This window comes from Tachysurus vachellii, chromosome 10 (genome assembly GCF_030014155.1).
Source record: "Tachysurus vachellii isolate PV-2020 chromosome 10, HZAU_Pvac_v1, whole genome shotgun sequence".
NCBI classification, from domain to species: Eukaryota; Metazoa; Chordata; class Actinopteri; order Siluriformes; family Bagridae; genus Tachysurus; species Tachysurus vachellii.
This window is the reverse complement of record NC_083469.1, coordinates 10,322,086-10,346,854: the sequence shown is the minus strand read 5'-3', so window position 1 is coordinate 10,346,854 and position 24,769 is coordinate 10,322,086. Positions and strand designations below refer to the sequence as shown.

Here is a 24,769-nt window from a genome sequence, read left to right as displayed (position 1 = left end):
TTAGCACTTTACAGTATTTCCTTACCTAAAGTCCACAAGGTCTTATATCATATATAAGCATGGACTGTAACACAATGTCCTTATATATTTATATATTATATATATAGTAACATCCATTATTGCAGGCATGTACCTTACATATTGTGTATTTATAAGTTTAATTAAAAAGAAACCTAACAGTGCCTCTTGCTAAATAAATACAAGCTTGTATTTCCAGCAATTGTAATCAGTGCCTTTCCATCAAAGATGAAGTATCTGGGTTCAAACAGTCACTAGTGTAAATGGCTTATTTGAGGGATAATTCGGGGTTGAGTTAGAAGCAGGTTGTACAGGGTTCACCTCAGCTTCTGGGCCTGTTTGGTGCTCCACTGTACCACAATAAGGCAGGGTTTATTTTTTTGACTGCCTACAGAGAGTATGTAAATAACGTCTCGTTCGCCAGCCATTTCCTTAGTCAATTGAATGTAGCGCAGAAGTTAGTGGCCATTTGGTTGGCTGGTGGAAAAGACTATTTGCTGGTGTGATAGGAAAAACAGCACAGCTTTCTTTCAAACCCTTATCGGGGAAGACTTTGAGAAATACCTGGAGATTGCAGAAACAAAGATGCAGGGGACACTGACAGAAAACTGGCAGATGTAGTGGCAGTGAACACAAAGCTCTGCTTGTGTGTCTTTTCACCTCAGTGGTCCTCTGTGTCTACTTTCGGTCCCATCCTATTTGAAACCATCAGCTGTATGTTTTACCACTGCAAAGTTGATTCTTTTTCAATGTTGAAGTGTTCTATTCCTTTTGTATTGCAGTCATTTCCACTGATTACATTTTTCACTCATTTCTTGAAAACATTTTGAAGTTTTTTGATTGCATAGTTATGCTAATATCGCAAGAACTGGATAGCTTTTTATTGTATCAGCTAAAAACAATCAATACTTCACAAGTCTTTGCTTTTTTATTATTTCTCTAGTAGTTACTAAGACAGCTTAAGACTAAGGCAGCTTGTCAAGAAATCCTGAAGAGTAATTTGTCATGAAAGCTTTCCTGTGTCTAAAAACTTACGGCTAATTAGAGACTCCTTCCAAAATGTTAAGTAAAGAAAGCGTCACTATATCAACAGCTACGCTTTTTAAATATCTGTTTATGTGGACTGTCCACATAGATGCAATAATGCCATTACTATAATTATAAATTATAAGAAATTGTTATAATCGCAAAAATTATTATAATTGTGAAATGTGAATTAGTAACCACTATTTTCAGAGCTGATGTTACAGAAAATGAATCAAAACATTCTGACCAATCAGATTCAGAAATTCAGCAGCGCAGGGGTATAATTAGGGGAAAGGGTTACGTCCTGTCCAGTTTTACAGAAAGCATCAGAACTTTCTCTGATGTAAGTGACCACTGTAACTTTCCACCATCTTCCATTTGCTTTTTGTGCATTTTGTATATTACTGATTAATTTTTGTGCTATATTTTCAGACATTAATGAGTGTCAGATGGCAGCTGTGTGTACTAATGGTCAGTGTGTGAACACAGAGGGCTCTTTCACTTGTACATGCAACCATGGATACCAAACAACTCCTGACAATAAAAGCTGCCAAGGTACATATATCAAACACATACTGGCATGCGCACTAACACACAGTTAGCGTTCAGGGTCGTCAACCATGCTGTCTCCGTTCCAGATGTGGACGAGTGTCTGCTCCGAGACGTCTGCGCTCACGGCACATGCTTTAATGTTCCGGGTTCACACAGATGCAGCTGTAACACAGGTTACCATAGCAGCCCTGATGGCAAAGCTTGTTTGGGTATGTAGTTTACACTGGATAAATAGTCTGCTTTTTACTCTAACTGGCTAAATCAAGAGATATTGATTGTTGTATGTAACAGGTTTATTACAGCTGTGTGAATTAGTGGCCTTTGATTTTGAGTCATAATACTGTTAAAATAGCGAATGAAGTGCAAGGTCTGCCTTACAGATGTTGATGAATGCTCTGAGCCCAGCCTGTGTATGCGAGGTGTGTGTGTTAACACTGTGGGCTCCTTCACCTGTACCCAGTGTGAGGTTGGATACGCTCTCTCCGAGGACAGACAGAGGTGTGAGGGTGAGTCACACTCCAGTCAACACTTAAACTTACATTTGCACTCACATTAGCAACGTTGTGATGGTGACTCTGAATTGCATTGTATGTTATCCCATCGTATTTATAGTGTTCCACTTCACTTTACTGACATTAGAGCAGCTGCCTTATCTAATCTAAACAGAATAATTGGATATTTTTAATGATTTTGGATGCATACTTTAAATTTGTTTAGCTTTGTTAAACATTTACATTTACATTTACATTTACAGCATTTGGCAGACGCCCGTATTAAGAGCGACGTACATAAGTGCTTAAATCTCTAACATTGGATACATTAATGCTGGCTCACTAAGTTACGTACTTAAGATACCATGAGATTAAAACATTTGTTCAAAGTTACAATGAAAAAGTGTCAAAGGGTGTTTTTTTTTTTTTAAATGCAAAAGATAAGGAAAGAAGTGCTAGTTGAAGTGTTTCTTGAATAAGTAGGTCTTCAACCGCTGCTTGAAAATAGCCATTGACTCAGCTGTCCGGACCTCTAGGGGAAGTTCATTCCACTCTAGGGGAAGTTCATTCCATGTTCATTCCATGTTTCAAGTCTTTTGATGCTTAAAGTGGACATGTGCTATTACTTTCATTATTATACTTTCATGTTGTCTTTTATTATTTAAGATATAGAAGAACCCAGTGTTTACAGTTTCTGCCAATTTAAGCATATCGCAAATTTTGGAAAAACCCACAAGATCAAAAAATAATTCTCAAAAAATTCCTGGCAGATGAAATATAATGGCATGGTTTGTTATGCTGTTTAAAAATTGTGTTAAAAATTTTAGGTTTTTAAATTTGTGTTTCATGTGACTCTTTTTTGATTTGAGAACTTATCTATACCTTATATCTATATTATGTCTTCTAGTATAACATTACTTTAGTTGTGTGTTATAGAGATTCTTCCCTATTTTAAGCAACTTTACTCTTTTGGTTGTATGGAAAGTTAGCAGTAACCATATTATTATTATTATTATTATTATTATTATTATTATTATTATTATTATTATTATTATTATTATTATTTCTCACAGATATAGATGAGTGTCTCTCCTTGACCTGCCCGAACGGCATCTGTCTAAACTCAGAGGGCTCATACTCCTGCGAAAATTGTCCCACTGGTTTCACTGTGTCACCAAATGGAGAGCTGTGTAAAGGTGTGTGATATATTGTTTGTGATGTAATATATTGATATATACTATGCATGATATATAATAATCAGTATATTGAAAACTGCTGTTTGGAGTAACACTCACAATTAGTCACCAAATTAGTAAGTACGGTTGGAGTAGATTTAAGCCCAGTGGCCTCTAACAGACAGCTGTCCAATCAGAATCCTGCCATGACAGTGAGAAATATTTCAGATAAACTAGTATTTTGTGACAGCCAAGAAGCACAATTACTCTTTCTGTGTGGCAGAACTGTGTAGCTTCAAAAGTTATCAATATGTTCTTGACAAACTGTACATTACAGTACAGTAGTGTCTTCCAAACTAATAAAACTATGGATAGTTTGGGCTCCATTAGGAATATGTGGACAACCAAATAAATGCAGATTTATGATAGATAAATGTGAGTTTAACACATGAACTCTAGCTGTTTGTATCCTAATTTATCACTGGACCTAAGCGTGGACAATGCAGGATTTGTCAGAGCAATGCTCTTTTCAGGAATCACATCAATTGCGTCTGTTCTGTTGCAAGGGTGCAAGGGATTTGTGTAACAAAAAATTTAATTGACCTTGAAAATGATGGCCAACTCTGACTGTGAAACCATATATCCAGCTCAAATGAGATTACAACTGAACGAAAAACAATGTGATCCTGATCTCAGACAAAAACAGGACTGAAACTGTACTCTTCCCTGCTGCTGGGCTTGTGCCCTTAAAGGCAACTCTTTTGTGCCTAAAGTATATTAAATATTATATTAAATAAATAAATAAAATTTTACATATAAATAAATTATTTAACGTATTTTGTGAACTGTTGTTAGATTTAGGTGAAAACTTTAGATTTAGGACAACAAGGAAAGTACAAGTTTTTTAAGTAACATTTTTGGTGGGGTATGTTTAGTATACCGCGTGTCATACAGACATGCTAACTTCAGAATATCTTTCAATTATTTTACAGAATTAGTCTTTAACTACATATTTGTATTGTTGAATAGCAAGTTTTCAGATGTGAACTGAAACGCTCTCAGCTGAGTGTTTTCCATAAATGCCTTTGGTTTATGTTGCCTTTTGTTGTAGAAATTTTGAATTCTGTTCTATCAATAATTTAATCATCATTCCGTTAATCATTAAATCTCTGTTTACACAGTTGCACAACAAAGAATAATCTTCAGCGTTTCATGGTTATTTTATAATGATTATAAATTGTGTGGTATGTTATGATTATAGTTATTTAGTTACATTATGCAACTCCATACACATGGGCTGATTTGCCAGGCCAGATACTATATGCTTCATTTTCTTTTTTAGACGGTCAAGCCGACCGGCTGTGGATATTGATTATAATCTGACAGATTGTATTCGGTATGATTGAGCTGTTTGCACTATTTTATCAATAAATCTGTAGATTAACTTATCTGGCTCTTCTAAAGAAAGACAGATAGATGTACATAGATATACAGACAGAGGGACCAGGCGCTTGCTTCTTGCTTGTGTGAGTGTGTGTGTGTGTGTGTCTCAGAGACAGACTAAGGCGAGTGATTAGTGCCAGGGAAAAGAATTTCCAGCTCTAATATAGCACCAGTCCTTCAAGCATTTGTTGATAGAGCCATTATGAAGTGCCTGTAATAGCTTGCCGTTTTGGATTGAGCTCTCCACCCTGCATACCTTATCTCTCGCCTCCTTCTCATCAGCTGCTCTGTCAGTGCAGTTTAATAATGCAGGAGCTCTATGTGCAGACTAAAAGACTTGCGCTAATTCGCTGTGGTATGCAGGCTGTTTTGTTGGGATATCAGCACATCAGTAGGCCCTTTTTTGCCTGCCTCTGAAACCGAATGGTTTGGAAACAGCTTGTGTTTTGATTGGAAAGTGAAGAGGTATCGATGGTATCTAAATAAATCCTTGAATCCTTGAAGTGAATCCAGTAGAAAGTGGAGAATAAAGACCACCAAGGTTTCAATTTTTAGTTTATCGCCAATTTTAGAACTTTTTTTTTCTCCTCCACTATAATAGATTTGTTGGCTTTATGTTTCAGATATTGATGAATGCGAGTCTCCAGACATTTGCCCACTGTCTGCTTGTACAAACTCAGAGGGTTCATATTCCTGCAGGACCTGTGAGTCTGGATACAAGGTCTCCTCAGACCGCACATGTGAAGGTAGTGACCCATATCTATTCATATTAAGAATATTATATTAAGTGTTCATATTAAGAGCTACATAAGCAACCATCTGAAATCCTTTGGTTATCCTTTTGGTATAAATGTACAGTGAGCAAATATATAGTCTAAGCCAACTTCCCTGGACATAAAATAAGCATTTAATACATTATCAGACATACTGTTTCAGTGTCATTGTAATCTTTTGCGAACATCATCACACATTTCCTGTTTGCTCTCTAATCATCTTCAGAATTTATGGAAATTATCATTCATAAAAAACAGTAAAAATAATTATATATGCTTACATAATTTATATTACATGCAATAAGCGACACAAAAAGTTTTCTAAAATAGTGCATTTTGTTCTTCAAGACAGTCTCAAAATTATTAGCTTATAATTTATATTTAGTGAAGACTTGTTTGGAGAGAATTAAAACACTGGCTGTCTTTCTATATGGTAGGAGATCTTTTAGAGGGATATTTAGTTGTTGATTTGGATAAGCATTTATGTATTACCTTGTTAAAACATCTATGGGCAAGACCACTCCTCCTGACATAGGCAACAAGAATAAAGGAGTCTTCAGTCTTCACACATGACAACATCCTGGACCACTAGATAAAAAGCCTTAGTGCTCCAGCATCTTATATTACAATGTGTGTGGGGGCTTTTTCTTGTAGGCCAAACATGCTATGATGAAACATTTTGATCACAGTTAAGGGTCAGGGCTACTGATAAGAGCTGAGAGTTCATATATTGGTACTGTCTGATCTGAACCTAAAATGTTCAAAATGATCCTATAATCTTAATTGTTGGTCACTTTGGATAAAAGTATGAGCCAAATGAATAAATGTAAACCCATGCTTTACATTTTAAGAATATGACTCCTTCTTCTGGAATCATAAAGGTTATTTTGTGATTATGTGGGCAATCTTTTATTTGTTCTCAAGGGTAACATAGATGATCAAAGGCACCAGTAAATTTCTCATAAAATTAGAGCCATTTAAAAGAAACAAAAGAACGAAAATTTGATTGTGTTGTCATTTTCTCTTGTTCTTTTGATGGTTGAAGTTGTAATAAATTAAATCTGCTCAATTTGTAATGTGATATCTTGCAGATATTGACGAATGTGAAGACATGGCAGCGTGTCTGAATGGACGGTGCACAAACACAGATGGCTCCTACCATTGTGATTGTACTCCAGGCTATGAGCTGCTTAACTCTGTCTGCAAAGGTGCTCTTTCGACAATACATACAACATTTCAGTTCATCAGTAGGCCATTTTGTGTGTCTGTGGGTGTTTACCAGTCTTAGTGTCTCTCTACAGTATATACTGCCTCTATTACACTTGTAAATATAAGTGTACATTGTTACATTATAATCGAAACCAGAATGGTGTTAGCTGTCAAGACACACACACACACATTGCACATGATATCCTCTACAGATGAATTAATTACACTAAAGTGACTATGTCTGTTATTTTCTGGTCCCTTTCTTTTCGCTTTCTGGAACGTGCATTTGACATTTAGCTGTCCAGTTACACCACATGACATGCTTAATACAGAAATAAAGGCATGACACAAAGCATGTTAAATGCATTCATGATGAAGTTGTCACACTGCAAAAGTATGCCGAGACATTGCCAACTGCTCCACTTGACCCCTTTTCACGCAAAAACATGTTGAGTACAACAGATCCAGTTGAGCTTGTATGGTGCAAGTGAAAGTAATGAGTGCTTGCAGAGAGATTAGGGTGAAGTTAAGGCCAGAACTCTCACTGAAGGCTGCCGAGTTTGTATGTAGACCGCACCCTACTTACTGAAATATCGGTACAGTGGAGACAAGCCAAGCATAAGCACGATGCTGACGTGGACCAACAAACTTCACAATAGTCTTTTTCATTTCTGAATTCACTGCATAATCAAGATAAGCAATGACATGGAATTGAAAAGGAGAGGGAAGGACAAGCAGTGAGAATGTGAGTCGGAGGAAATTGTCTAGAGGATGATGATGGATGAGAAATTAGAGAATGCTTTTTGATCAGAGAACAAAAGTCTAACCCACTTATTATTTATAATAGACCATAGCAAAATGTCAAATCCCTGAAGAAAGTCTGTACAGAGTACCTCACCTTGTATGCACTTTGTCTACACATGCAACTCTAATTTCGACTCAGTTTCTCTGTGAAAAATCCCAGACACCCTGCTGGAAACATCAGTATGAATATAAATAGTATAGCATTCATTGTGTTCTGAATGTCTGTAGAACTTCTGTAAGCTTCTGTAAAATGGTTTGAAAGACCAGTATGTTGCAAGAATAATGATCGTATTTCAATATAAAACACAGGACATCGACTGATTAGATCAGCAAATCTCTCACACTGTCTGTCTCATATATTTACCTAAATAATTTACTATAAGTCAGCACATGTACTCTTTCTAGTCTGAGTAATAAAATGACACAATGACCTGCTTAAAAAAAACTTGAAAAAAAATTGGACGGGAAAGTACGCATTTATTTTTTGTTTCAAGTTAAAAACAGGTCTCTCATCTGTTCATGGCACTGGACAAAAGCCATAACCTGAAGCTCCAGTGTAAAAGAAAAAAAAACTTCAAACTGATGTCTCACGTTGTTGCTTATCTGTACCTTTTATAAGCAAAAGATTTTATGGACCTGGAACTTCACCTTGGTTGAGCACCCATGATATTATATATTAATGTTGATATTTATGCTAATATACAAAGCAGAACTGTTTGACCCTTTAAATGTGGTATGATGGCTTCCACATAAAAGAAGCTCTTGCCTTCTATTCATGCATGCCTAAATGCTCCCAAACCCATTTCTGACACATGGCAAGCTGCATCAAATACTCTCAATCGTGTGCAATGCCATTTAACCTACACAGAGGCATACACACCCTTCTGGACTGTGGCCACTGAAAATATTGGCCTCTAATTATGCTATAAATCAGGCTAAGCGCTTTTTCCTCAGTCTGCGTGTGTGTCCGTCTGCATGCAGGCAGTGACGCCAGGTCACCAGCATGGGATTTAAAGCATAAAGTGATGTATGAGCGTATCTGTGGCTGCCAGTACATGTGCATGTGTGCATCTGTGTAGCAGAAATCAGGTATCCCAACAGCTCTGTATTTCTTTTTCACTAGATTACAATATTGGAACTCAGCTAAATACGAGATGCATGACCATTCTTAGGAAACTATAAATGCTATAAATACACTAAAGCGTATGTCTTTTGTATGGTATTTTTTAACTTGCTTGGTCTACATATATTATACAAGTGGCACACAAACAGTCCTTAATTAAAATGTTCTTATTTGTTCTCATTACTGACACTTGGAGAACACTTCGGTATGTAATATGTTCCATAGTTGGCGTCCCGAATCCCATCGAAGTTATGTAGTAATGCAACAATTATCCTTCAATCCTTGTTTAATCATGCATGTAGCCATCATTATTAATTTTATACTAGCTGAGTTTAGGAATTTTCCCAGCTTTTTTCCATTGAATGCTTGGTGAATGCAGTAAATTGGCAATTGTTTCAGTGGCGTTATTGGCAGATGTGGCTGTGCTTTTTTTTTTCTTATTGTATTTTCCGTCTATTACTACACAATTTCAAAGCTAATTCATTCACTGAGATTGTAAAAATGGTGTGATTGTCTGATTCTTGTGGTACAAGGTTACTGTGTTGAGCTATTACAGATGTAAATACGTTTCCTTAACTTTAAGGAATTTATTATTAACTTTTTACTTATTAACGTTTCACCCAATTGTCAAGAGATTTCCATCTCAGCCACCTTACAACTATCCACATCCAGCATTCCAAAGAGCATCACTGGCCCAGCTTTCAGTATTATTCTAATCCATGTCAGTCAAAGTCTATACAGAATAAGGCAGTCAGGAATCTCTTCTTATTACAGTATATCGTATTGAATATTATTATTCTTTCCCTATTTTATTTTAATATCACAGTGCAACGGTTTGAAAAGTTGAAACTGTTGACATCGAGCAGTCATGTGAATTGGGTTGAAATTTAGAAGTGACAGAGTTGAGAGAACCCTGTGTAATAATAACAGTTTTGAAAACAAGGACATCCTGTCATGATTAGTACTTAAACATTATTGAGGTATAAGGGTTGTTTTGCCAATAGATACAACACAGTTTACAATTTATGAAATATGCGTCCACTTGTTCTGTACTGCTCTCTGTGTGGATAGGTCTTAGCCAAAATCCTTGTGTTCTTTCTGTCAGGGATGTGGTGTATGTGGTCTGTAGACTCTCCAAATTCACCATCCTCAAAGCACTACACTGGTTACATGGTTAACGGATCAACACTGTGGCACAGATCACACCCAGAATATTTAGGGAACATGAGGAAAATGTATGTTTTCTTGTCACGTGACAGTGTTGTGTAGCTTTCCACTGGGATTCATGGATTATTGAATATGTGAAATTGTGTTAGGTCAAAATAGCAGTATTGATACTGTATGCATTAAGGCATATAACATATTACTTTTATGACATTTTTATGTGTTTATTCTACATTATTCAAAAAATTATAAGCTTCGTTGCACTGCATTTAGCCCATGCACACCACATTTGGTGTTTGTAAGGCTGAGCATGAATGCCTGAAAATAAGCACATAAGATTTTTCCAGTGTTTTGAAAACTTGGCCTTTTTCTCCCATGTGATTTGACTTCAAGAGTTTGATTCCCCCTCTCAGTGTATCTTAGCGGTTTTCCTTAACTTTGAACCAAGTGTACTGTGGCTTTCACATGGTTTCTCCTAAATTGCTGCTTTTAACGAGGGCCAAGTTCTTGCCTCGAATGATGACGTATTAATATTATGAAATATTAAGGCATTTATTACTCTACTGCTATTACACATTAGTCAAAATATCATCAAAACGCATATATTCCCTATACAGAAAATTTAACTCTAAAAATGCTCCAGTGAGAATGAGCCTGAATGCTTGAATATCAGCACATAACATTTTTCTTGTTTTTAAAAACCTGGTTTTGTTTTCCATGTAATTTGACTTTAAAGATTTGATTCTTTTTCAGTGGATATTAGTGGTTTTCAGACATTTCTTCCTCCCTAAGCTTTGTTTTCAATGAAATCGTATTGTCTGTACTGATCCATAAAGGCAGCACCAGAAAATATAAGGCAGTAATGATACTAATACACTGAGCACTTCAATGCTTGCACCAAAACCTGTGCATTGGCTGTATTATGTTGGGAGTCAAGACAGCTAGATCCTGATTAATGACCAAGCCTTTCCGGATGTGTTCCTCCCAGACACATACCACTACTATGGTGGGATTTAGTAACTGCTCATTAGTCATTTTTGACAGTGCATATTCTGAAGACTGAGCATTAAAAGCTCCATCTAAGCATCAGCATTAGATTCTGTATTGCTCTCCAGCACTACTGGGTATTTGCGGTTGTCAGAGAGCTCGTAATTGGCAGACAGCTCTTACCTTGGCCAGCCTATGAAAGCCACATTAAATAACAGCTCAGGCATTTACCCATAGGCCACCTTGTGCTCTGAGCTGTGGAGGCCAAACTCAGCTCTCAAGCACAGACCTCTTGACAAAGCCCACTTGTTTCCACTTCATCTTGGAAATGCCTGAAAGGTGCTTCCATCATCCTAATAAAGCAATGGATGAGCGGCTTCCAGACGTTCCAGTTACTTAGTAAACTTTTTTATCCACTTACAAAAAACCTCATCACCTATGTATAATGTCCAGGCTGCATAATTTGATTGTTTCTTTAAGAATTTGGAAGACAGGAGAAGTTGGGAGACAGAAATTATCTTTGGCTATGCTTGACAATAGAAGACGTCAGAGTCCAAACCACACTTGGTTTTAAATTCATATCTATTTCTAAGAAGGAAGCCATCTTGCTTCAAGTAAAAGGACGTTTATATGTTCATACTGTACGTTTATTGCATTACAAGAAAGGACAGCTGGGACTGCTTGAACTCATTCCCATTAGTGTGAGTGCACTAATTTTGTCAGCCCTGTTTCATTGCCTCCTTAATAAATTTGATAATGGAAAAACAGCCCTCAATTTCCCAGTCAAGAAATTTCATGGAGTTATTGTACAAAATCTTGCCTGCAATCAATGAGTTCTTGTTCTCTTGCTATATTCGGTCTTCATGTCAGTGAGTAACCAGTCATTTTGGCACTTTTTACAGTCCTAACATGATATCTGATAGTTTGGCTCTTCTCTCTAGCTTAAAGGAGGGGAAGTCCTGCTTTTGTCATCTCTAAAAAGAGATGAAAAAATGTCTTAAATAAATATGATGTAGCAAGTGAACTCTTCTGTTACCTTCTCCTGGGGTTTCACAGCTGGTCAGACCACTAGCAGTGTTGTTCAAAATCCCACTTAAGCCTTTAACACAAAAGGAAATGTATTACAGAGAGACATAAAAGTCATTTCCTCAGTTATGGGCTAGAGTTTTTCTCAACCCATGCTGAAGATTTGGGCAAACTGTGTTTATTATGGCACTGGTGTGTGAATATATGTGTGTTTGAGTGAGTTTGCACAGTGGATCAGAACTTGCATGTGCAACTTCAGATAAAATAACAAGAACACCAAGATATCACATTCACTCTTTATTGTAGCCTTATTAAAGCTGGAGTAGTTTTGGCTGTGGTGGAGTATTCCCTGTCCACTTCAGTGTCTGATTGTTTTCCAGCTGTCCCTTCAGTCCAACGGCAGGAGAGTGCTGCTTGGTGGAAGTCTGTCTCTCGTGACCGTCTCAGATTGCCTGTGTTTTTTAGGAAACATTTGCTTCAATCCTTTACTTAGATCTAGTTTTGATTAAAAATAGCTAAACAAAGTGTCCATGCATAACGTTTTCTTTCATTGGGCTATGGCTGAGGTTTAACCCTCTACCAGTTCCATGTTAGATAGTATGATGGAAAGCTATACACAAAGTACAAGGTGTTTCCTCCATGTTCATACAGCGTGGTTATGATGTATGACTGTATTGATCATATTGTACAGCTGCTTAATCTGTGTGCCAACATTGTGGTGCTTTTTGGCAAAAGGCATACAGTACTCTTGCATGAGTGAAATAGTAATGGATGAAATACGGTCAGTGTTATCCCACGGCTGATTTTTCAAAGTAAAGGCCACAGAGATGATGACTATAAAGGTTTTGTAAAGACAAAAGCACCACACAGGCTTGCATAATCTTTCGTGTTAGTCGTATTGCACGAGTGCTCCAGTGTTGCAGGTGGTATTATTAAAAGTTCATGCCAAATGCCACAACTACTAGAAAAAGATTGCTTGCAGGGCACACATTGTGTGTAATGACCAGTTACAGGCTATTGTGTATGTATATATATAGATATATCAAAGGAGTTCACCCAGCTGCCGTGTGCACGACACGGCATGCAAAGCTTGTGTTATGGCTCAAACTTTTTTCTGCAATTACATCATGTTGCTTGTAGAATCCAGACGAACATCATCTCCACACGAACAAACAGAAACCTGTTAATGGTTGATATGAAAACCAGCCCTGGTGTAGATTACTTATTAGTTTTAAATATTTTTTCCTTTTAAACTATTAGGAAAATTTACAAAGCAAAAGATAAAAGTTTTACACTGTTGTATAACAGTTACATAATCTGACCCCCCTGGCTCTGTTGCGTGATCATCACTCCTCAGTTTTCATGCTCCAGGCTGAAGCTTCCCAGACTCACATTAAACTGCTGCACCCACTGAACTAATCACTGAGACCAAAACATGAGCATCACAGTTCATCTACTTTATGACTCATCCTTTTCTCCTACTCGTATAGTCTTAGATTTAGTCTGATGAACAATGACTCAGCATCATAAACTGTTGACAGACTGGTTTATAGCAGGTTTAACCATAATTGGCATAGTGATTTTTTACAGTTTTACTACCATACATGACTTTAAATATTTATATTATAGGTATACACACTGTTATTATTGCATTTAGTCGAAAATCAGAGGTGTTAGAGAAGTATTGGAATACGAAATCTGAGTAGAATTAAAAAAAAAAACAACAACAAAACATCCAAAACAAGAAAGTAAGATTTTAATAATAAGGTTTATTGTCATTGTTGTTTTATGTGTCTGACTATTATATATACTTATATTGAGTGTCTGAAAAAAAATCTGAAATTTATTTCACATATTTTAAAACGTTGTGTCTAATTTTTCTATTTAGATATTGACGAGTGTGACGACGAGATGATCTGTGGCAAGCATGGCTTCTGTGAGAACACAGACGGCTCCTATTATTGTCACTGTGACCAAGGATATGTCAGTACACCCGAGGGCACAGATTGCGTTGGTATGGAAGTAGAAAATACTTTATTAATTGTTAACACGAGAAGGGGTTTAACTAACTGAACTGTGTTACAGATATAAATCTGTGTTGGTTTTTTTTGTGTGTGTGTGCGTGTGCGTGTGCGTGTGCATGTGTGTACAGATGCAGATGAATGTGAACTAAGTAGTGAGTTGTGTGGTGAGGCTCACTGTGAGAATGTAGAAGGAAGTTTTCTGTGCCTCTGCCCTACTGATGATGAGGAATTTGACCCCAGTACCACACAGTGCAAACCCCGCCATGATCATGAACACATGATCATACCAGGTACAGAATCATAAAAACACATGCACACATGCATACAAACCTTCTTTACGTTGTGTGTAAGATAATGTGTAAGACATTGCTCAATTTCACAAACAGGTGAAAACAATCTGTAATTTCAATATTCCTATAAATCTCAGTTACACACAGAACACATTGTGCAAAAGTGTCCAGGTTCTTTTACTTGATTCGATATTCCATACTGTGCATGCTGCAGAGGTGCAGCCTAAAGCCAAGTTTCAGTCAAGTTAATTCTGCTTTAGGGTGAGCTGTTGGCACTTCATTTGTGGAAACTAACAGCCTTGAGCATAAGCAGACTAATGACCAGCAATGCACTTTGGAAAAGATTTTAGCAGTAACTTTATCTTGTGGTGTGAATTTTGCATGTGATAAAGATAACGGAAGAGTGTATGATTTAAAAAACTCAAAATGTTCTAAATCTCTTGATATTCCAATCAACTGATTAAAAAACAAGATTGTTGGCTCTGTCAGTTGTTCAATCTGTTGTGTAAATATGGCGAGATGCCATAGAACTTTGATCGGGTCATTCAGGCTGTGTTTGAAATATTCAGTAAATATTACAGCATTGAGTGAGCAATGATTCCAGTTTCCTGTGACACTGTTGAATTCATCAGGCCTAGAGAGCAACTGCATTTTCATATTTCAGGGACTTTAGTTTAATCCCGTTTAGTGCATGGACTAACAGTATACAAACTGCTTTATAGTGCCTCTCTGTCTTGTAGCTTTCTGACTGGTGTAATTTATATGTTCAATGTAATGTCCTGCTTCTCCCCATGATGCCGTAGATGACGAACAGAGGAAGGATTGCTACTACAACCTAAACGGTGCCAACTTCTGTGAAAATGTGCTCTCCAGAAATGTCACCAAGCCGGAATGCTGCTGCACCGTGGGAGCAGGTTGGGGAGACAACTGCAATATACACCCATGTCCACAAAGTGGACAAGGTAGAGTACCACCATTAATTTTGTTGTGTTTTTATTGACCCTTTGCTTTAAATATACCTAATCGGTGAATGTGAATGTGTCTCCTGGAAGTTATTTTGAATGTTTATCTTCTCAGTGGAATATTCTGAGCTGTGTCCTCATGGTGCTGGCATTCTTCCCATCATCACCTCAGTCCAAGGCATCAGTCAGCTCCTGACTAGAGGTATTTTTGCATCTGCAGTGCTTTCTATTCACTTAACAGTGTTATCAGATAATCAATATCCTGGCATGACCAGAATAAGTCTTTTAATATTATAGCAAAGATTAGAGTTGCTACTTAAATGTTCATGTTCAAGGCATTTTCTGGATCTATATACAATAATTGTCATATTTCCAGTTGTCTGCCTATCTATCCATTCAGTATATGAGATCTTCCTTGTTTGAGGTATTTTAAGGTTATTTTAGGCATCTGTAACAAGCAGGACTAGATTGTCTACATTAGATGTATCCCCATTGGTGATGTTGGGCATTAAGGTTTACTTGTTTGGGTCCAATGGAAAACTCTAAATATTGTACAAATCCAGACAAAGACATTGCTGCAAGGATCAGAAGAAGCTAAAGAGAAGCTTGTTATTTTAAGATAACATTTAGAGACAATATTGAGACCAAACAGAGTCAAGACTAGACCATGGTAATGATCAGGATGATCAGGATGGATAAGTATTACAGTGAAAGTACCTAAACTACATTTTTGTTATCATAAGTTCTTTCTTTTTCACATTTTGGACTTGGCCATGTATTTAACCAAATTTATCACAAAATATGCATCAATAGAAGTGTTGACACCACTGTGGTTCTGGCATTTAGTGCCAAGAATTTAATTTTATTAATTAATAGTGTGACTATTACAGCCATCTTGAAAGTCCAGAGTCCTCAAATAAACACTTTAATTTTTCATTTATAATAACAGAATAAAAAACAGGGAACGTTCTACTATTTTTTCTAGAATAAATGCCTAGTGTTCTCATGGTGAAATTCTACATATTTTATCATATGTGTATATAGATTTGACCAATTAGATTGAAGAGATATTTATAATGTATATTTTGAATGACATATCATTTCAACAATGTACTCTTGTCCACAGATGCAGATGAGTGTGAGATGTTTGGTCCAGAAATTTGTAAAAATGGTTATTGTGAAAACGCCTACGCCTCGTACAACTGCTACTGTCATAGCGGATATTACTATGACAACCTCCGTATGGAGTGTGTTGGTAAGTCATTTTAATTCATTCTGTTAAAAAACAAGCAAACAAATAAAACTAAATGTTTTAATATGTTAAGATGCTACATAGTACTTTCATTTTAGTGCTTTCATTTTAGGAAGCATTTCAATGCACATACACTGCTTTAGAGTCTAACCAAAAAAAAGATGAAGGATCCACTGCCCCAACTCATGCCATGTTTTTCATATAAAAATAAATGATTCTGTTGTTCTGGTAGTGTATTATAGATTGTTCTTGTAGACAGTCACAGCACGTACTGTAACATCACATCAAGGAAATGCATTTGGTATAAGCTTGTACTCTGCACATGTGCCTCAGACGACGATGAATGTAAGGAAGAGAATACGTGTGAACATGGAGAGTGTGTGAACACCCCTGGCTCCTTTAACTGCTTCTGCACTCCTCCACTAATCCTGGATGACACACAGCGCCGCTGCATCTCTGCCAACAGCACTGAGGGTAATACAAATCCATACAAATATATACAAATTCAAATATATAAAAAAATATGCATACACACTGATCAGCCATAACATTGAATCCATGAAACATGACTGATGTGTAGTGAATAATGTTATAATAATACGTTATATGATCCTATCATTGCAAGTGAGATTTTGTGAGATAATCTTACATAATGTAATAATTTCATTTTATACCTGCTGATACCTGCTGTATATATATACCCATTATACTCTTGTATCTCTTTCTGCCTATAGGTTCTTTCCTTGATGAGGATTATATTCACACAGACATCTGCTGGCGGGACCTTAAACCTGATACCACATGCATTAATCCAATGCTTGGTATTTCAACTACCTACACTGAGTGTTGCTGTCTCTATGGTATTGCCTGGGGGCTACAGTGTGCATTTTGCCCTGAAAAATCTTCCGGTGAGTTTTTTTAATATTTATTTCTAGCTATACACATGTTTATGGAAATGTTAAGCTTACTCTATAGAACCCAGACACTCTGACATAAGCTTACACAACTAATACAAAATGTGATGTGTCTCCATACAGATGCTTTTGCTATTTTGTGTAACCTGGGTAATAGAGACAGCCTACGGGAGCAACCAGGCTTTGAATATGGACCCGAATCGTCACACGAGGGACCCAATGGTTCACCGTACTGGGGTAACTATGGCGTTTTGGGAGGTGAGACCTTCTATGGAGCTGAAGGTCCTTTGAGTGGTTCCTTTACTGATCGCTCAAATGACTACAGCTCTAGAGAGGAAGGACCAGTACCTGTGCCCAGACTCAGAGAGCACCAGCCACCCCGCCGAATTGACCCTTACAGAGGTAGCTTCATTCTTCCTTAGGAAAAACATACTTGTGCATGCATAACTAATCATAGTTAGGTAGTGATGGACTTTTTTAATTCAAGCACAAGCTCTTCATAATCACAATGTGAAAGTGTCTGTGATTCCATCCTGTCTGCTATTTTTCTTTCAGAACATAGTGCAGGATTTGAGGGTTTACAGGCAGAAGAATGTGGCATCTTGAATGGCTGTGAAAATGGCCGATGTGTCCGTGTGCGAGAGGGCTACACATGCGACTGCTTTGATGGCTATGAACTAAACTTAAGCAAGATGGCGTGTATTGGTAAAGCTATATATTCTCTCATTTATTTCTCCATCATTCATATATTTTATACTTACTTTATACTTACTTTTATATAGTGTCTATATATGATATATATATGATATAATGATAGAATTTAGATTTGTTATAGTGTATATTATATTTACAATATAAGTGATTTTTATATGAAATACACAACTCTCAAGTCTCAACTCTGAAGCGCTCTAATCAAAAGAAAGTAAATTATTTTTGAAACATAACCAGATTGTTATCAGTATCAGTTGATTCTCAAGTCCAAGTGACAAAGTGAAAGGAAATAATCACACTTAGCTAGGAAGGTTATAGACAACTTTAGTAATACTGACTTTTTATTCATTTTTCATGCGTATATTTGCTTAAAGTAAAGATGTCTTGCCTTTACTTTATTCACTTCAGAGATCAGTCACAGTGAGTTTTCCCAGGCCACCTTGCATAAAGTTTTATAGTCATTTCATTAATGATTGTAGATTATATCAACATTTTACTTTGTTTAACTTTTTATATTTACAGCAGTCTAGACTCAAACTAAAAAGTGCTATAAAAATAAAGATTATAATCTTTCTCCATCACACTTCAGCACCAGAATTCTTGAAGGTTAAATGTTATGTATATAGTATACACCCTGAAACAAAGCAAAAGAATAAGACAAACCTAATGCTTGATGTGAAATTAGTTATGCAGTACATTGAAGCATTGCTATATTCCCACATACCTGACACACAAATGCTGGTATTCTATTTAAAAAAAGTTGAGGGTTTAGAGGATTAGGATATTGGCACAGACAGCAGCATAAAAACATGACATTTAACTTTAATGGCAAAACTCCTTTATTAGAAACGCTTTGAAGAAGGTTATTGTCTATAACTTCTATCCATTGATAGAGAAAAAAAGAGTAAGAATTGGATCATGTACAATCTTGTGTTTTAAGAGGATGTGCCTGAGGAAAAGGTTGCGTGTATCTCAGGCCACTCACCCTCAATCACTTTTCCAGAATTTGTCCATGATACACACTCCTGGATGTCTCTCAAGAATGCTTCTCATTATGTGTTTGGCCAATCACGGGTGCTGACAGTAATGCTCTTACATTAGTTCCTGTGAATCCGAATTGGGAATAAATGATCAAAGTGTTCTCTGCTCCATGTCTAAGCTCACGCAGCATGCCAGCGAGCCAAAATCCTTGATTTACAGTTACCTTGTGTAGTATGTCGATATTTCACAAATGTGTTGTGTTTGATTTGTAGTGGAAATTCAGAATGTGCTACATACCTCATCATTTAAGAAGCTGAATGTTTCTTAAATAACAAGCGCACTTCAATTATGAATCTGAACCAGTTAATTTAAGGTCCTGATGTGACACTGGCAAAAAAAAAAAAAAGCTTTATTAACAAAAGTATTGCATAGTATTATATCTTTCATATAAACAAGATTCCATGTCTTTTTCATTTCAAGTGTTTCTGATGAAATAATGAGAACTTTCTCACTGACTGAGTACTGACTCAGTAATTTTTTTATTTCAAATTAAATATCACTGCATATTCATACTTCAGATGCCAATTATGTTTTGATTAAGATTTACTCTTCCATCAGCTGTAGACTGCTTCAATGTGTGTTCAGACTGGTGTTAGTCAGTTTGTGGTAGTTTGTTTTATTCAAACTCCTCCAAGACTCACCTGATATTAGCTGCAAATCATAATCCTTTTCCAGCCCTTTTACTATCCATATCCAGTTTTGCTTCCGCTGAGTAATTTTTTTTCTACATACCTCTCACATTCAGCTTGATTCTTTTGTCACCTCTTCCTCTTTCAGATATAAATGAATGTGAGGATATCAGTGACAAAGTGGAGCTGTGTAAGAATGGAGTGTGTTCCAATACAGAGGGATCATACAAATGCACTTGCCTGCCAGGATTTTTGGCTTCTTCTAAACCCCACGAGTGTATCCCAGAAGACAATGACTCTGTTGCCCAGACTGTGGGATATTGATGCATATTCTCTCTCACTCTCTCTCTCTCTCTCTCTCTCGCTCTCTCTCTCTCTCTCTCTCCTACATCATTTTTCTAAATGACTGACACTAAACCTGCATCAGTGAAGCCGAGCCAGCTGAGCTCCAAACATACACACACTGACATTTACACACAAATACAAGCCCATTCCGTCTTGTACATAACGAGTGATTTTTAAAGAAAACAAGTTTAAGTGTGACTCGGTTTTTGATTGGTTCTCGAGCATAAAGTGATATGCACAGCATTCTGAATGTTACTCAGATGGTGATTACATGTACTTTATTTAGAATTTATACACATATTTTGTTATCGGAGGTCATTCCAGCTCAGGATTGTGGTTCGAGGCTTCATTGACAGGGTTTGGGATTGTTGTACAGATCTAGTACTATGTATTTAATTTGGTTTGTTATATATTCTAATAAACTCATTCAGTACACTCAATATTTTGTTTGACCAAAAAAAAAAAAAAAAGATACAAAAAAATCTGATTAACCCTGTAGATTTATAGATCTCTGTACAAATGTTTTGTAGCACTATCTTTTATGTATGGAAAAAAAGGTTTACACTGTATCAGATAAAGTGTATGTATCCTGCCCTGTGGAGCAGACTATGAAATGTTATTTTATGGAATGAGTGCACTTTTTAACTAACGTTATGTGGTGCCTTCAATCCAGTGAACACCTAGTTCAGCAACACATTAATGTGTGTCACATTTGCTTGATAATTACATAGTCTACTTTGAACTGAAATACTTGCATCCATTATTGCTGGCTAGATTTTCAACAGATTTAAAGTTGCCTTATAGACAATGCAAACCACATTTAAACGAAATATTATGTCCTGCCGTTGAGCAATATGACATGTATACTATAACAGATTAAACATTTTACTACTTGGATTATAGCAGCCTGAATATTACAGAAGAGCAGATAGACAAATTATTATTGAAATACATTTGTAATAAATAGAAGTAGTGTAAAACTACAATGAGCCACCAGAACAGCTTCAATGAACCATGGCACAGATTCTACAAGTTAACTAGAACTGTGAGGAACACCATTTCTCCGAAAGGTGTTTCTTTCGTTGTTTTGAAGATGGTGGGAGAGAGCACTGTTTAACATCAGTCTCTAATCAGGATAGAGATGTTTCAGCATAGAATAAAGGTGATCTGTCAGATTCATGTAGTATTGATGTGCAATGTGATGTTCACTCTAACCGAATAGCTGGATCCAAACCATGCTTGCAAACTACCGCACACAGCATAACTCTTTTTTCCCTTTAATATGGCACCTGTCTATATATACCAACGTCACTTGATAGAAACTGATGATCATTTTTCCATATAGAAAAAGACAAGTTATATGTGTCTGTACTCACTACCATTTTCAGTGGAGTCTCAATGGACACTGTGCAACCCGTGCTCAGTTTATGTATTGAAATGAAGTCTCCATCACCTTTAATTTTTGGTATTTTGGAAGGCAATTTTAAACTTATGAAGATGGTTACGAGTAGGCTGTAGGAATGAGCCCTTATTTTGGTGGTCCACCCTGTTTTGTTCATTCCATTTGATTACCTCTGACTGTAGTTGTTTCCGGACAATAAAGTCTGAAAAATGACGTTGTGTCTTTTGTGATTTTTGTATAAATACCTTCTAAATATGATAAACTTCCAAGATCAGGCTAACTAACACAAACAATCTATAAAAAACAATAAATTACAAGGCATAGTTACATTGTTACTTACATACCTGAAGTAAATTACCTACACCAATCATACAAATTAGATGTCCTGTATATTTACTGTTGCTGGCTGTAGCACACGCTTTTCTGATTCACATTCTTATTCTTATGACCCCCAGCCACTGGCACCCACAGGAAATGGAGAACACCACTTTGGCATTTTCTACTATGCTGTTCAATACGCTACTTAATTAAGTAATATCATATAATTTGCACCGGACATGTATCTGAAGCTTTTTCTTCACATGAATAAGAGGTGACATTTATGTTTCCATTTTAAACAGGATTTAAATCCACAACCACAACATTTACGGATCATTTATGAAAAAATAGAAACACAAAATTTTAAGTAAGAGTGTTAGTGGACTTGATAGAAATTCACAGAAATTACACAGTCACACTTTGTGTGAATTTATTTTTAAGTCATAATCTACAAGTATATCAGACAAGATGCCACTGTTGGGCCTTTGAGCAAGGTCCATATCTCTATCTGCTCCAGGGTTAACCTTATCATCACTGACCCTGTGCTCTGATGTCAGCTTTCTAAAAAGCTGTGATATGCAAAAAACAGTGTATCACTGTGCTATAATGTGTATATGATGAATAAATGCCTCTTTTTCCCCATGCTTTACTGACACTAAAATCTTTAAGCTTTTTTTAACAGTTACAGCAGGTATGACATGTGCCTAAGGTGATGAATGTAAGGAGGAGAATCTGTGAACATGGAGAGTGTGTGAACTTTAACTGCTCCTTTAACTGCTTCTGCATACATTCATTTTCACAGCATCTCTGCCAACAGCACAAAGGTTGAACCTCTGAGCTCTCATTCACTCAGATGTGATGTGATGCTAATTGTCTTGTAAAGGAAAAAAATACATTTATATAACAGCATTGCTGTTTTGTGCAAATGTCTTTTCTCATACTTTATAATGAAACAGACATCTGCTGGCATAAATCTCGGGAATAATTCTCAGGAATGAAACCCCTGTTTGGTATATGGAATTAACTAAAAGCAGTGCTGTCACAGTGCGCCTTATGCCCTAACACCCATATCCAGAGTGACTTACATCATCTCATTCTTATACAACAACTGAGCAATTGAGGGTTAAGGGCCTTGATCAGGGGCCCAACAGTGGCAGCTTGGTGAACCTGAGATTGAACTCATATCCTTCTGATTAGTAACCCAACACCTTTACCACTAGGCTACCACATGCCCAGTGATTCTGTAACCTGTCTAACAAAGGCTTAGACAGCTTACAGAATATAGACCCAATGGTCCACCATACGAGGACTTGGCTTATAAAATTGTGGCATATGTCATGGTCCTATAGAGCTTCCTGATTGACAAGTATTGTCTGTGGCTCAGAGGAAACGGAGGGGGCATAGCCAAGCATAACACATGCCATGTACGTTTACATACAAGTACATACAAAGCAAAAGAGTAAGCAAAACTAATGCTTGTTCTGCTATGTTCTCACATGCCTAACTCACAGATGTTGAATTTCTGTTAAAAAAGCTATGAGGGTTTGGAGGATTATAAGTCTGGCACAGGCAACAGTGCAAAAAAACCTTGAAATTTAACTTCAATGGCAAAAATAACTCAGGATTACAAAGGATTTTTGATTAAAAAGGAAAGTGTATTTTCTATAACCTCTAGCCACAAACACTGAGTAGAGAAGAGTCAGACTTGGGTCATGTAAAATCTTAAACACCTAAGATCAAAAACACTAGTGTTCAAATTTTATATGGCTCTAAGAGGATGTGCCTGAGGAAAAGGTTGTGTGCATTTCAGGCCACTCACCCTCAATCACTTTTCCAGAATTTGTCCATGATACACACTCCTGGATGTCTCTCAAGAATGCTTCTCATTATGTGTTCAGCCAATCACGGGTGCTGACAGTAATGCTCTTACATTAGTTCCTGTGAATCCGAATTGGGAATAAATGATCAAAGTGTTCTCTGCTCCATGTCTAAGCTCAAGCAGCATGCCATCGAGCCAAAATCCTTGATTTACAGTCACCTTGTGTAGTATGTCGATATTACACAGTTGAAATGTGTTGTGTTTGATTTGTAGTGGAAATTCAGAATGTGCTACATACCTCATCATTTAAGAAGCTGAATGTTTACTGGAAATGCACTGCGATTATGAATCTGAACAACTTAATTTAAGGTCCTTTAATAATACTGGCAATAAAGTCATAAATATCATATGAAAGAGATGCCATGTCTTCTTCATTTTGGGTGTTTCTGATAATTAGGTCTCCCTCTAATGACTTTTGGGTGGTCGTATTCGTTATCTTGAATTATAGAATTAAAATTGACCCTTGACCTTGAGATCCATCCATCCATCCATCTTCTACCGCTTATCCGGGGCCGGGTCGCGGGGGCAGCAGTCTGAGCAGGGACACCCAGACTTCCCTCTCCCCAGACACTTCCTCCAGCTCCTCCGGGGGAATACCGAGGCGTTCCCAGGCCAGCCGAGAGACATAGTCCCTCCAGCGTGTCCTAGGTCTTCCCCGGGGCCTCCTCCCGGTTGGACATGCCCGGAACACCTCCCCAGGGAGGCGTCCAGGAGGCATCCGGAACAGATGCCCGAGCCACCTCAGCTGACTCCTCTCGATGTGGAGGAGCAGCGGCTCTACTCTGAGCTCCTCCCGAGTGACCGAGCTCCTCACCCTATCTCTAAGGGAGCGCCCAGCCACCCTGCGGAGGAAACTCATTTCGGCCGCCTGTATCCGGGATCTTGTCCTTTCGGTCATGACCCAAAGCTCATGACCATAGGTAAGGGTAGGAACGTAGATCGACTGGTAAATAGAGAGCTTCGCCTTGCGGCTCAGCTCTTTCTTCACCACAACAGACCGGTATATCGACCGCATCACTGCAGAAGATACACCGATCCGCCTGTCGATCTCCCGCTCCATCCTTCCCTCACTCGTGAACAAGACCCCAAGATACTTAAACTCCTCCACTTGAGGCAGGAGCTTTCCACCAACCCGAAGGGGACAAGCCACCCTTTTCCGGCTGAGAACCATGGCCTCGGACTTGGAGGTGCTGATTCTCATCCCTGCCGCT

At 37.4% G+C, this 24,769-nt stretch overlaps 1 protein-coding gene across 1 annotated transcript in view; it reads left to right on the top strand.

The window, feature by feature from the left end:
- LOC132852245 (latent-transforming growth factor beta-binding protein 2-like) overlaps positions 1-21,574 on the top strand; it is a 103,269-nt gene extending 81,695 nt beyond the window's left edge. The window contains exons 20-35 of the mRNA XM_060879325.1: positions 1,477-1,599; positions 1,683-1,805; positions 1,977-2,102; positions 3,161-3,283; positions 5,329-5,451; positions 6,570-6,686; positions 13,680-13,805; positions 13,944-14,105; positions 14,909-15,067; positions 15,183-15,269; positions 16,194-16,322; positions 16,653-16,793; positions 17,054-17,227; positions 17,357-17,635; positions 17,789-17,938; positions 19,763-21,574. Of these exons, the coding sequence (XP_060735308.1) occupies positions 1,477-1,599; positions 1,683-1,805; positions 1,977-2,102; positions 3,161-3,283; positions 5,329-5,451; positions 6,570-6,686; positions 13,680-13,805; positions 13,944-14,105; positions 14,909-15,067; positions 15,183-15,269; positions 16,194-16,322; positions 16,653-16,793; positions 17,054-17,227; positions 17,357-17,635; positions 17,789-17,938; positions 19,763-19,938 (2,318 nt within the window). The 3' untranslated portion in view covers positions 19,939-21,574. The remainder of the gene's footprint in view (positions 1-1,476; positions 1,600-1,682; positions 1,806-1,976; positions 2,103-3,160; positions 3,284-5,328; positions 5,452-6,569; positions 6,687-13,679; positions 13,806-13,943; positions 14,106-14,908; positions 15,068-15,182; positions 15,270-16,193; positions 16,323-16,652; positions 16,794-17,053; positions 17,228-17,356; positions 17,636-17,788; positions 17,939-19,762) is intronic.
- The last annotated feature ends 3,195 nt before the right edge of the window (positions 21,575-24,769 follow it).